At 42.9% G+C, this 13,838-nt stretch overlaps 1 protein-coding gene across 6 annotated transcripts in view; it reads right to left on the bottom strand.

The window, feature by feature from the left end:
* LOC6574842 (sterile alpha motif domain-containing protein 5) overlaps positions 1-13,838 on the bottom strand; it is a 177,562-nt gene that overhangs the window by 37,638 nt on the left and 126,086 nt on the right. The window contains exon 3 of one of the 6 annotated variants that reach the window (XM_044008061.1): positions 2,503-2,708. The exons of the other annotated variants lie outside the window; for them this stretch is intronic. Within the exon in view, the coding sequence (XP_043863996.1) occupies positions 2,532-2,708 (177 nt within the window). The 3' untranslated portion in view covers positions 2,503-2,531. Of the gene's footprint in view, positions 1-2,502; positions 2,709-13,838 lie in introns of those variants that run through there. 6 annotated transcript variants of the gene reach the window in all.

The following is a 13,838-nucleotide window of genomic DNA, read 5'->3' as shown; positions in this document are numbered from 1 at the left end:
TGTTCGTGTTTGGCGTGACAAGTGACATGCTGTGCGCGACCTGACGGCGGGCGCGACCAACTGTTGAGGTGGAGTTGGAGTCGCGGAGTTGAGTGCACAGTGAGTGGTGAGAGTCGCGTTTGCCAAAGCCAGCCAAAAATACAAAAATGAAAAGGCCGAAGGGGTTGAGTCCGCTAAGAGTCGAGAGCACAAAAACCCATGCACAAAAGGTAGCGTATAAAATATGCAAATTAGTGAATGTGCGTGTATGTGTGTGTGTATGGATGACTATATCTGGTAGGTGTATCGTGTGTGTGTGTGTGTGTGTGCGAATGTGTTAAAGGGGTGCGTCAGCTTGACGCATTGTCGCCCCAATGTCAACGAGTGTCGCTGTCAGACACACACACACGCACACGCACACACACGCACACGCACAGTATGTGCGAGGCGCTCGAGCAAAAATCTATAGCATACTTTGCAGCGCTACCCAAGCACCTGTCTGCCTCACTGTCTGTCTGTCTGTCTGTCTGTCTGTCTGTCTGTCTGTTCGCCAGTCGGCACACCTGCTCAGCCCGACCGTGCGCATTGGCATATCAATGCGCAAAATGGCAAAGTGGAAGTCCTTGCTGCCGTTGGCATTTCGCATGCACGGAAATGTGTCTAATTTCAATACAAAGTAACTTTGACAACGAGCTGCCTGGCGATAAGAAGGGCCAAAGCCGCCGGCAATGGAGGCGGTGACAAAAGCTGCATTTGTCTATGTGCAATTGCACTAACAAGCACACACACACACACACACATCTATACAAACATGCACGCATGTACGCATGCAGAGACATGTGCGCAGCTTCCAAGCCAGTGCACAACATTTTCATTGAACATTTCACAGTTGCTTTTTCTGCATTTTCCTTTGAAAGTATATTTGTACCTATATTATTATTTTTTATTTGGATACCCTGTGTTTCCATTTAAATATTGTTACAAAAACTCTATGCCAATGGGCAACAGCAGCTGTCTGCCACACAGTCAGACAGCGTCGGATAATTGGAAATGTGACTGATTGCATGAGAAATTCATGTTTCATGGGGCTCTTCATTTTTAGCAAAGACTCTAGGTGGGAGTCTAGTGCACGTGCCATTCACAGAGTATCTGCTAGTCAATCAGTCTGCTGGCGGCCCTCGGGCACTCTCCGGTGCATATTTTCATGGCTCGCCTCTTTGGAAAATCAACAAAATGTTATTTATTGAAAATTGTTATGGACTTGTGCCGCAGCCAAGAATCTTAATTTGGCTCAGAGTTGCGCCATGTTTTCCCTTAGCTTTCCTTTTCTTTTTTTTGTTTTTTTTTGCAGTTTGGAATTCCTCTGGCGCATTATGACAAAATGTGCATTTAAGTACAGCATTTATGTAAAATGTGCGTCTGGCAAGTTTCGACTAGCAGCGAAGCTTTAAAATATGCCCCAAGCACTCAGCCCACAGCCAGGCCAGCCATGGCCCATCATACCCGTTCGAGCAGCTTCATAAGAAGACGTTGAATAAGCGACCAAGTTGGTGACGAGCATTTTGCCAGCGTCGATTGTGGGCGGGTCGGTGTGGTGCGGGGCGGTGTGGGGCGGGGCTGGGCTGTATGCCATTTGCTTTGGCTGGCAACGAAAAAGTTCAGAAATTAAGTTTGCTGACAAACGTTTGTACAGGACGCCAAAGGAGTCGGGGCGGGGGCGGGGACGGGGGCGGTGCGATGCCGTGGTCGCTGGCTCAGGGTACTGGCAACTTTACCAAGACATTTCTAAACTTAAATAAGCGCAAGTTTGGCGCACCGAGTTGCCAGTTGCCGCCTGCCACATGTGCGACTTCGTGCAACTTTTCTAATGCAATTAATTTCTGCACTCAACAACGAGCAGGAGGCGTATGGAAGCAGGGAGCAGGGAGCAGCAGGCGGTCGCAGATGAGGACTGGCTGGCTCCAGGACCAGGATGAGGGCAAAGTTTTCAAGCCTGCAACTTGGCGGCGGCAGCAGCGTTTTGTTTTTCGCACTTGCAACTTGGGAATGCACAAATTAGTGTGGCAGCATGTGGCCGGGCCTCTGCGGCAGGCAGCGGAAGGCAGCGGCCGGGTGCGGCAGGGCGCTGCCACGCTTCCTCTGGCCATAATGCATGTCATACTTGTAATGGCAGTGCAGGGCACATTATTTCGGGCTTGCCGTAAATTTGTCACACGCACAAATTGTTGCTTGGTACCCACACAGTGCCAGTGCCATTGCCATTGCCACGCCCAGCTATTTGATGTAATTTAAATTTTTAATTAAGCACACAAATTGTTTTCGGCGGTTTCGCAAATCTCTGACAGATTTCTGCTCTCCGCGCCGGCATCAAACAAAATGATAATGAAAACGTTTAAATATTTACCACAATTTGCAGCAACACCAACACCAACACACACACACACACGCACACGCACACAACAACAATAACAGAAAAAGATGAGTGAGAGGGCATACAATTAGATGAAACACACATAGAGCACGCATATACCAGAGTAAATTTAGTTGTTTGATTAGTTTTGAAAGCGAAAACAAACTACGTGAAAAATTAAAAGATTTTCGTTAGTTAGTCTAAATGATAGGGGTGTTCGGATGATGAGTGTTGTGGAGAGTGCAGAGAAATATCTACATTGATGAAACATCGAGTGACAGTTGTACAAGGAAATGACATTTGCTTCCAGTAAACATACCTGCAAAGAGAAGAGCAATAAATGAAATTAATTAGTGATTGTGATTAAATTTTAATGTAGATATATATCCTAAAATATATTGAAAATATTTGCATATTTAAATATAAATTGTGGTAATATATATCTTAATATATATTGAAAAATTATGCATATTTAAATATAAATTGTGCTAAAAAATAAATATATAAAATATAATAAATATAAAAATAAGTTGCAAACTTCAAATAAAAAAATAAATTTTTCTTTTTTTTTTTTAACTTAAAGAAAAATTGAGTATTAATTAAATAATAATAAAAAAGTAAAAATTATTTTATATATATCAAAATATTTTAAAAATATATGTATACTTAAATAAAATAAAATAAATGAATATGTAAAAGTAAATAAAAGTAAATTAATCAATCATTTTTGTTATTTAAAAGAAGTATTTACTTTTAATTATATTAAGGAAACTATTTTATTTTTCCATAATAAAATCAAGTCGAGTTTATTTTATACCCTTTTCAAATAAATTTAAAAGAATTTATTTATATTTAATCAAGTGAAATTCCATAGCAATTTTATTAAATATAAATGCAAATTTATTTGGAATTATCAAATTAATTAAATCGCTCAGCAATTGCTTTTTAACAGCGACAAAAAATATCTTTGGCCGTCGGACGGCGCGCCGGAATATCAGCGAATACTATCTCTGATATTTGCTTAAAATTATAAAACAAAACTTGTGCACGCCACAAAATGTGGTTGTTAAATGAAAAACAAGCAAATCACGACAGCAAATGCGCGTGGCACGCAAGAGTTGAATGTGTGTGTGTGTGTGTGTGGGCGTGTCTGCCGCTTGAGGGTTATGGGGCGTATGCTTGATGTATGTATAAGCAGCTGTCCAGCTGACTGATCTCGGCTAGACGAAAATATTTGCCTTGCATTTATTTCACAATATAATTTAAATTTGCCCACTTTTTTAAAACATTTTATTTACCTTTTTGGTTCGTTTTTTTTCGCCTGAATATTGTTGAAAATGTTGTTGCATGTGTTGCTATGTGTGTGTGTGTGTGTGTGATTGTGTGTGTGTCTATGTCTGTCTGCTATTTGTTTGGTTTGCGGCTTGTGCGGCGGCATTTATATCATTTTTGCACAGTGTCGCTAAAGGTTTGGGCTGAGGGCATTGAGGACTCGGATTGGAGATTGGGTATTCGGATCGGATCGGATTGGGGATTGGAGATTGGGGTTATGGCTACGGGTTCAGGAAATGCGCTCACGGCGATACAATTTCAGTTTCAATTCATGAATGTTAATATTTATGTTTTGATTTCAAACAACGCCACCTCTGCAATATTAATGAAATACAAACAAAATGTTAGCGCGCGCCACAAATACATGCTCACACACACACACAGAGACACTCACTCACACACTCACACATATGGAGAGCAGCTGGCGTGCAGGCAAACACAGACATAGTTGATATGCAAATAAAGTTGACTGCGAGGCAAACGAAGAAACGCAAAACGAAGCACCTGGCCAAAAAGAAGCCCCAAAAAATCAAACACAAATTGAGTGAGCCTTACAGGCAGACAGAGAGGAAAGAGAGCGATGGAGAGTGAGAGAGAGAGACGGAGAGAGAGAGTGGGCAGGCGGCAAGGCAATGTGAAGTTCTTTGTCAATTTGCCAGAGCTTAGAAGTGTGTAGCTAAGTAAAAGATACCAAGAAAAAAAAAATACATGTGCAAACACGCACACACACACGCACACGCACACACAGAGATATTGTGAAGGCTTTTTTTGCTTTGCCAAAATTTATGCAAAGTCTATGGAAAGTCGCTTTGCGTCAAAGATAATCAAAATGCCGCAAAGGGCGCGCGCGCCTTGCGCCTCTGCGCTCTAAAGTATGCAACACACATTTTGGTGGTTGAATCCCGTTTCAAGCGATTTGCCTGCCACTGCTGCTGCTGCTGCGGCTGCTGTTGCTACTCCTGATGCTGCTGCTGCTACAGCTTCAATTGCTGCTTCAAAACAAATACATATTTTATTTCAAAGATTAACGCTTCACGCTGTCTGTCTCTGCCCGCCTGGCTGTCCAAGCAACTCAAGTGCGGGGCTTTCTTGAAAAAAAAAAAAAGAAATGCAAAACAGCCCCTCCCCCGCCCACCTTTAAAACACACGCACAAGACAATTTCAATTCGGTTTGTTGCACTTTGTAGCCCCGGCTGAGGGGCAACAGCTGCCATGTGCCACACCTAAGCCAACAAGAGCACATTTCTCTCTCTCTCTCTTTGTATGAGTGTATGTGTGTGTGTGTGTGTGTGTGTGTATCTACGGCGACAAAGAGACAGGCTGGCAGACAGGCGATTTTAGCTGCAGGCTAAGCAAATGACAAAGCGGCGACAGCGACAGCGACGGCGACGTCGGCAGCGGAAGCTGCTTGTCCTGGCAGCCGTCGCCGTCGCCGTTGCTGTTGTTGCTGTTGCTGTTGTTGTTGCTGTTGCCATTGCCATTGCCCGTGTCGCATCTTGCGCTGGCAATGGCAAAAAGTAAAAGTGGCGGCAACACCAGCCAGCCGCCTCGCACGTTTTATTGATTTTCCTTTCAACGTCGCCTGCCAGTTGCACATGCGTTGCCCGCTGCTGCTGCTCGCTGCCCGCTGCTCGCTGCTCTCTGCTCTCTGCCCGCCTCATCTTCATTTCTTTTTTCTTGTTCTGCTCGGGCATTTCCGGCGATTAAGGCGAATGTTGCGCCGTTTGTTTGTAAATTATTTAATGTTGCGCTTAAATTTTCCGGCCCAGGCACAGTTTAGTTTGGCGGGCACATTGCGAATGGGGTGGGGAGGGGGCGGGGCTGCGCCTGTGTGGCCATTGCAACAGTATTTTGGGGCCGTTTGGGCGAGTCTTTGAACTTTTGGGCTGTCTGTACTGGAGCGGACTGTCGAGCTTTCGGTTTCATTTTTCCCATTTGGCCATTTCGCATTTCGTATTTCGCATTTACGCCGGCCATGTCCTTTGCTGGTGTCCTTTTAGCTGCTGCTCTCGCTTATGTCTTTTGTTGTTACATGGATTTGCTGCTTCCTTTTGCTGCTGCTGCTGCTGCTGCTGCTGCTCCTGCTCGAGTGGTATTTAACATTATCTGCTTGAGTACATGTTGCGGTATTTGCAGCAGACAACAGGCGATGCCCAACCACAGTGCCGCGCAGGACAACAAGGACTCACACACACACACACACTTACCTCCATTCCCCCCTTTCAATTGGATTGTGCTCGTGTTTTCTTTCTTTCGAGCTGCCATTTTTTTTCCATGTCTGCGTTTCCGTTTACAACAATGTTGTCATCGTTGTTGCTGTTGCTGTTGTTGTCGTTGTCGCCATCTTTTTTGCTTGAGCGCTGCAAGCCGCTTATCTTTGGTTATGTTTTCCTACATTTTTGTTCATTGTTTGCTTTTGATTTGATTGTTGGCAGTGCTTTGCTTCAGATACAGCTCCTGCTGCTGCTCCTGCTACAACTCCTGCTCCTGCTACAGCTATAGCTACTAGCAAGAGCTATAGCTATGTGCCGCCTGCTAACTTTTAACGAAATGTCTACAAAGGATCAAGCATTATGTGCTTGCGTTCACCCAACCGCCCAACTTCCGCCCACTCATCTGCTTCTTTCTCACTTGAATGGATGTGCGATGCGTATGCGCTTGTGTATGTGTGTGTGGGTGTGTGTGTGTGTGTATTTATCTGGCTTGTCAGAATCACAACTCGGCGTTTGAGGATTTTCTTTGGCATTCGCCTTGGCATTCCTTGGCATCATTTTCCGTTTGACTAAATGCACTCAAACTGCCAACGTTTCATGTCCGATGCGACGCGACGGCAGCATTAAAAGCTAATTAATTATGGAGCTCAGCTAGCCGCCGACAGCAGTTAGTCAGCGCTTCGGGACGTCTTGTGATTTATCTATTACTGCTGCTGCTGCCGTTGCTACTGCTTCTACTGCTGATGCTGCTGCTGCTGCTGTTGGGCAGCAACAGTTTGCTGCACGCTGATTGAAAAGTCTGCGCTCAGATTTGCTGTCAAAGTATCAGTTTCAATAAAACATAATTTATGCTACATCTCTGCACAGCAGCACTTGACACCTCACAGAACGAGAGGAGAGAGAGAGAGAGAGAGAGAGAGACGGGGCTGAGACAGTCTCGGGTTGCGGGCTTCCTATTGGACACAATAAATCTTCTTCGGTTTCATTTAAAATGCAGACAGATTGCTGGCATATTTGATATCAAAGCCGAGCCGGAGCACAGCTCAGCAGACAAATAAAATAAATATAGAGATCGAAATAAAAATCAAAATAAAAATATACAAATTTGATGCAGTGTTGCGTGAAACTGCAAATATAATCCCCGATTTGCAGGGTATTTGTCTTTTCTTACTGCGCTCTGCATATTTATCAGAAAAAATGCAGCTCAGCCGTGTGAAGTGCTGCAAACTCTTTAAGGCGAGACGTTTGCATTGTAGTTGAGCAAGATCTAAAGTGGAAAGTATTTACAGTAAAGCAGCTAAAGATTGGTTATAACAGGTATTCGAATAAGGGGAAGAATCATAGAGAGAGACCGAGAGAGAGAGAGAGTGGAGGCTTTAGAGCATTCAGTGTAAGCTGTTACAGCTCAGTCAGTGTCATATTTATTTATGTATATACATATATATATTTCCCATTCTTGTTACACCCATTGAAATTTAGCTCCAACTCCCTCTGCCCACCCCTAATTTAAGATATCTACACTTGCTATACATCATAATATGAGCAAACTTTTCAAAGTCGCCTGTAAGCCGCATGAAATGGCAAAATATATGGAGCTAATAAAGGAACATTTTGTTATATAATAATATCGTGCATGTAGCGCACTCAACGACAACCCAATGACATTGCACATTTCCACAATGAGAAAGAAAAAATATATTTAAAAAAAAAAAAGCAGCCATAAATGTTTTATACTCAAGGCACGCAATGCAAACTGAATATGCATTAAAAATATTTGATAAAGTTATGTATGCTTTGCTTTCTTGCTGTGGTTGTTGTCCGCGTTGTTGTTGTTGTTGAATGTCAATGCTGTGTATCAGCAGCATAAACAATTTAAGATATTTTTGCTGGCAAACTTGTTGTATGTGGTACAATGTTGTGTCGTTTCGGGTTTTATTTTGTTTTGCTGTGTTTTGTTTTTATTACTTTATTTGCAGTCGCATAACAAAAGCATAAAAACGGCAAGAGGCGCACTGAGAGCAGAGGGGAGCCGAGCAGAGGGGAGCAGGGCGGCAGCGAGCGGGTACGCTCCATTTTCATGTCAATTGTCAATAAGCTGCAAATGAAATGAAAATATTATTTCTTCTGCTGTAGCCTTGTTCCAGTTCGTCGCAAAGCATTTGCACTTCCGCAGCTCAGCAAATTCGCCGGCTTCCTGTTGGCTCCTACTCTTCCTGCACTTTTCTTATTTATTTCATTTTTCTTGTTGTTGTTGTTGTTGTTGTTGCTGCTGCCTTCTTTTACGACAGTCAAGACAGCAGCTGGCAGCAGAGTCGCGTCGTCAGTCAGCATGTTGGCATTTATGCATATTTTATGTTTTCGGCAAGTACAAAAAGAAGTCACGTAACACGCATACGACATGTGCGCCGCCAACAATGACGAAGTTGTCAAGCGCGCCTAAGTGAAAGGTGTAACGGCGACCGTGACGCCGGCTGCGACGCTGGCTGCGACGCTGACTGCTAGCAGCGCTGCTGAAGTGCGTGCGCAAATATCAACAATAAACTGTTCGAGTGGCATTTAGTGATGAAAGTTGTTCGTGTTGCTGTTGTTGCTGTTGTAGCTGTAGTTGCTTCAGCTGTTGTTGCTTTAGTTTAAATAAAAATCAAAACACGCCACACTTGAAGCTCAAGACAAACACTTCATTTAAACCTGAACAGAAAAGGAGTTATAAAAAACACTTGACTCACTCAAGTGCCAGACAGCGGCTATAAGAGAGTTGGCGTTGATGTTGTTGCTATTGCTGTTGCTGTTGTTGCTGTTGCTGTTGCTGTTGTTGTTGCTGCTTCATGCGCCATTTGGTAGACAACAACAGCAACGGCAATGGCAACTGCTCTTGAGTCGCGCACATGTTCCAGACCAAAAACCGAAAAGCCCCAAACCTAAACGCAGCAAAGTTCCAGTTGCTGCTGCCACTCTTGCTGCTTCAGCTACTCCTGCTGCTGCTGCTACTCCTGCTGCTGCTGCTGCTGCTGCTGCTGCAGTTGCTTTTAGCCATTCATATTGCGTTTCTCTGGGTTCTTTGCACTAATGAAGTCTCAAAGGCGCGATTAAAAATGTAACTTGTGCACAAGAAAAACTACGCTGAGCGGCAACTGCGATGAGTTTCCTACCGCCAGCCGCATGCAAAGCGTAGATAAAAAGCAAATATGCCGAGGGACAGGACAGCGCAGAGTATAGCTCGTTGGCGTTGATGCGCTGCCAAAGTGCTGCTTCAACACTTTCCGAGCTAAGAGCTGGAAGCAGAGAATGTGCACATACATATAAATGTAGATATGTATATACATATCTACGTACATACATATATAGATAGAAGCCAGCTAGCTAGATAGCTGCTTGCTGCTGGCCAAGCCAAGTGCCAAGTGCCACATCCCAACCAAAGCGAAGGCGAACAACTTCAAATGAAGTAAGAGACAAAAAGCTGTAGCACATTTATCACAAAGTCAGCCAGCAGTCGAGGCAGCAGTCCAGGCAGGCAGGCAGGCAGGCAGGCAACTGTAGCTATTGCTGGAGCCTGGCTTGGGTCTGATTGGAAGTTTGTTTTGCTGTTGGGTGCTTAGCGGTCGCCAGATTGGCAACAGCCAGGGAATGTTGCGGGTGTTGTTGCTGCTGTCTGGCTGCCATGTGCGATTGCTTTGTAGTTGTTGTTGCTATTGCTGTTGTTGTTGCTATTGCTATTGCTGTTGCTGTTGTTGTTTTATATAGATTGCGCGCACGAGACGCATGACATTGAAAAATTTATTGCACGCTTGTGAGTTGCAAGCCAAACCGCTTGGCTTAGCTAAGCAGGAGAGATCGTTCGAGCAGGGGCGAGGGTGTAGGTAAGCGCAGAGGGTTGTTCAATGCCTAGGGGTTGTGTCAATGTCATTGCAAGCCCTAAGACTCACACTCACACACACACACACACTCGCACACACAAACACACTCACACACAATTTCAGTGCTGTCCAGAGTCTGCTTTCGTTCCACGTTTCATTTAACACCTCAACATTGGCCCTACTCGACGCTAGATGGCGCTAAAGCCAAGCGGCTTGCTAGCTTTTTGAGTGGTCCAAGCACTTGGCTGTCATTTGAAATGCAATTAAAAAGCATTTTGAGCACTTGCTCGACTTGACATTCGCGTGATAAATGACTCCAGCGTCCAATGAGACGCCAGTTGCTTTCATCTCAAGTTGGCTTTTTTATTTCACTTCTCTTTTCTGCACTCTCTAGCTGGAGGGTATTATAATTATGTTGAATTACTAGAATAATGTATATTTAAAGTAAGTAATTACAATATAATTCTTGTTAATTGGAAATTCTAAGAAGTCTGTGGCACGTGTCCATTATAAGGCAGGCAATTAAAAAGGAAAATTCTGAATTAACTAAATCATATAAATGATTAGATTCTTTTATAAATCTAGTGGTATTTTTTGGAGCCATTTTATAGACTTGGCCAATTTATAGACTCACGGAAATTTACTACTACTACTGCTAAGATTCAAGCACTCTAACTTTAGGGTATTTTATGTTCGCTCTGCCAATCTGTCTTGTTTATTTCTGCTGCTGCTCGCAAATGAAACATTTATTTTCTGTTTTGCTCTTATTATTATGGTAAATGCATTGCCTCGGCATATTCGCAATCCTTTCGCGGCCCTCTCATACAGATATTTCACGCGCCAACGCAATTCGAAAGCGAAATTCCAGGCCAGCAGCAGAAGCAGCAGCAGCAGCAGCAGGAGCAGCTGCCCTTGCTACGTAGAGCCGTAGAGTACCCAACTACCGCCTCCTGCCACCATCCATCTCCGCTCGGCTTACAGCTGGCACTTTTGGTTGCCTTGTCTATTCGGCATTTAAATGTTTTACGGTGTCGTTTCATTCTGTTTCTGTTGTCTGTTGTTTGCGCCTCTTGAGTGTGTTTTAATTGCGTTTGTATTACACGCACACCCTCACACCTCACACACACACACACACACACACACAGGCACACACTCACTCACTCAGATAGCTAGCGATGGAAATTTAAAGCCCTTTTTCAGCAACCCCTTTACAGCTTGGCAGCTCGTTTCATTCCCCCTCCCACGCTCTCTCTCTCTCTCTCTCACTCTCGGCAAAGTTTATTATATTTCATTTGCCTGATTTTTGTGCCTGTGCTGCGCTTTTTGGCTGCCCGGCTGTGTTGCCTTTTGCTAAATTAACTTAATTGTTTTTGCATGAAATTAATTTCGGCGCATAAATTTCACCTTCGGCCATTCACTGGCATTCCTCCCTCCGCCCTCCGCTCTCCTCTCGTAGCCACTCTCTACGCTGTCAGCTTTAAGTGTGAATTGCGTCGCCAGCTTCGCATAATTTACGCATTTTTGTAGCCACTTGAAGCGCCTGGCAATTAATTATGTGCCACTGTGTAAATATTTAAATGCTCAAATTAATGAAAAATACTCGTAGAATTCTTAAATTGCGAATGCCTAAGACGCTGCATAAATATTGTCTCTCTGCCACTACTGTCCAGGGTCTTATAATAATGAGTTCATTTATATGCCGCATTGGGAGAGACTTTCATTTGCTATGCCAATTGCATTTGCCAGCGGCCAACAGAAAGATAAAGAAACAAATGAACAGAGAGGGAGAAAGAGAGAGAGGGAGAGCACTACATTTCATTTGGCCTGACATCTATTTAATCTCTATATATTATGGTTGCGTCCTCCGCTTTGTTCGGGCTGCCTTATTTGATTTTAATTATGATTGAACTAGAAAAAAATGCCGGGGTATGCGCTAGTCCATCAGGGATGGCTTCCGCTTAAGCCGCTGCTAATTTGCATAGCCGAGCGCTGAGTGCTGAGAGCCAAATCAGTTTAGATCTATAAGCTGCTTACAGCTCGCATGCGAATATCCTTGCATGTCGCTGCTTCGTTTTCTGCATATTCTCCATTCGAGACATGCAGAACAATCAGCATAATTTCACTTTATTTCTGTGTGCGAGCGCCAAGCACTCGAATACTTTTCAATTTATTTGCTGCTTAGCTGCTGATGACATAAAGCGCCCAGGAGCACAGGACTAAATAAAAAATGTATTTATAATAATAATAAAAAAAAACAAGTAAGAACGTTGCAGTCGGGCGTTACCGACTGCGGAATACTCATTCACATCCCATCAACAATTTAGTAGTTAAGTTTCGTTCTAATACTGTAGAATATACAGGTTTTTCCGATTTGCCACGCCCCAACTGGGCGTAGACACCTCATTTTTGGTCAGTTTTTAGAAAGAGATAACGTTACCCTAACTGCAAAGTTTGAATGCTTACCCTAAAAAATTGTGAAAATTACAGGGTATTTTTCGATATGCCACGCCCCTAAAGAGGCGTAAAAATTATTTTTGGGGAATCGATAGAGGAGGCTACCAGTAACTCAACTATCCAAATTTGAAGCTTCTAGCTATTATACTTTAGGAGATATAAACTTTTGCGGTTTGCCACGCCCCCTGTGGGCGGACATATATCCGACAAAACTTTTTGGTCTTGGGTGATCAGTCCGAGTATATATACAAAATTTGAGGTCTCTGCCATCAATAGTGTCCAAAATATAGGAGAATTTAAAAAATCACTATATCTTCAGGTCCGATTTGCCACGCCCCCAACGGGCGTAGACTTATATTTTATCTTCAGACTTTATAGAATCATACCATTAGCTGACGTGCAAAATTTCAGCATTCTAGGCTTACAACTTTAGGAGATACAGTTTTATCCGATTTGCCACGCCCCCAATGGGCGTAGATATATCCGCCATAGCTCGTGATCTTGGGTGGTCAACGCGGACCTACATACCAAGTTTCAGCTTTCTAGCTCTTCAACAAACATGATTTCTGGTATATCGGAAAATGCATTTTCCGATTTGCCACGCCCCTAGTGGGCGGATCGGGAAAATTTTAACACTTTATAAATCGGAGATATACACGAGTATGTGTTCCAAATTTCAAGTCTCTAGCTTCAATAGCGCCGAAATAGATTGCGTTCATACGGACAGACGGACAGACGGACAGACGGACGGACAGCAAGACGGACATTGCACAAAACCAATATACTGATTCACTTTCGTGAATGAGTATAACAACCGCGAATACTCAGAGGGCTCCCCACACACACACACACACACACACACACATACAGATTTCGTATATGAATGAATAAGCGCACGCTGACATTCATCCGCACAAATGAATGGGTGCCAAAAACCTGCGCATTTAGACAACTTAACAGGGATCTAAAAGGTTTTGCCTGTCAAGCACACACGCATTAAAAAATAAATATAAAAAAATAAAAAAATATAAAAAATATATATATAATATATGCAGATGTATATGTGTATATGTGTATGCTGATATGTATATAATATTTGTAGTATTTTACATATAGAATCTGCTGTAAAGCAAATTTGTATTTCAATTGATTTTTATGTTGGCGTATGTCAAATTCTTTGATAAAATATCAATTTTCATTTGATATATATTATTTATTTATTTATTTATTAAGAATTAGAACTTATAGATTATTAAACTGTAGACAGCAGCGGGTTGGTTCAATTAAAAATGTTTCTTCACTTTAGCATGTCAAAGTGAAATTCCATATTTCAGACTATATGTTCTCTGGAATAGACACTCAATCTGACAACTTTACCATTCCATTACATTTATATATTCATGCTTGTGAGCAAACTAAAATTTTTAAGTAAAGTCTCTGATAAAGAGCGAAACTTAGGCCCGCATGCATTAATGTATTGTAAAAAACACTCTATATGGAGCATATGAATTAATATATGTGAGCATGTGCCTGGGCTTATAAAGAAATATGTTTATCACCTACTTTGCCTGGCTCACTCCCAGTTTGTTGTCTGTT

Source organism: Drosophila mojavensis, unplaced genomic scaffold (assembly GCF_018153725.1).
Source record: "Drosophila mojavensis isolate 15081-1352.22 unplaced genomic scaffold, ASM1815372v1 contig_231, whole genome shotgun sequence".
Taxonomy (NCBI): Eukaryota; Metazoa; Arthropoda; class Insecta; order Diptera; family Drosophilidae; genus Drosophila; species Drosophila mojavensis.
This window is presented reverse-complemented; position numbering and strand designations above follow the sequence as displayed.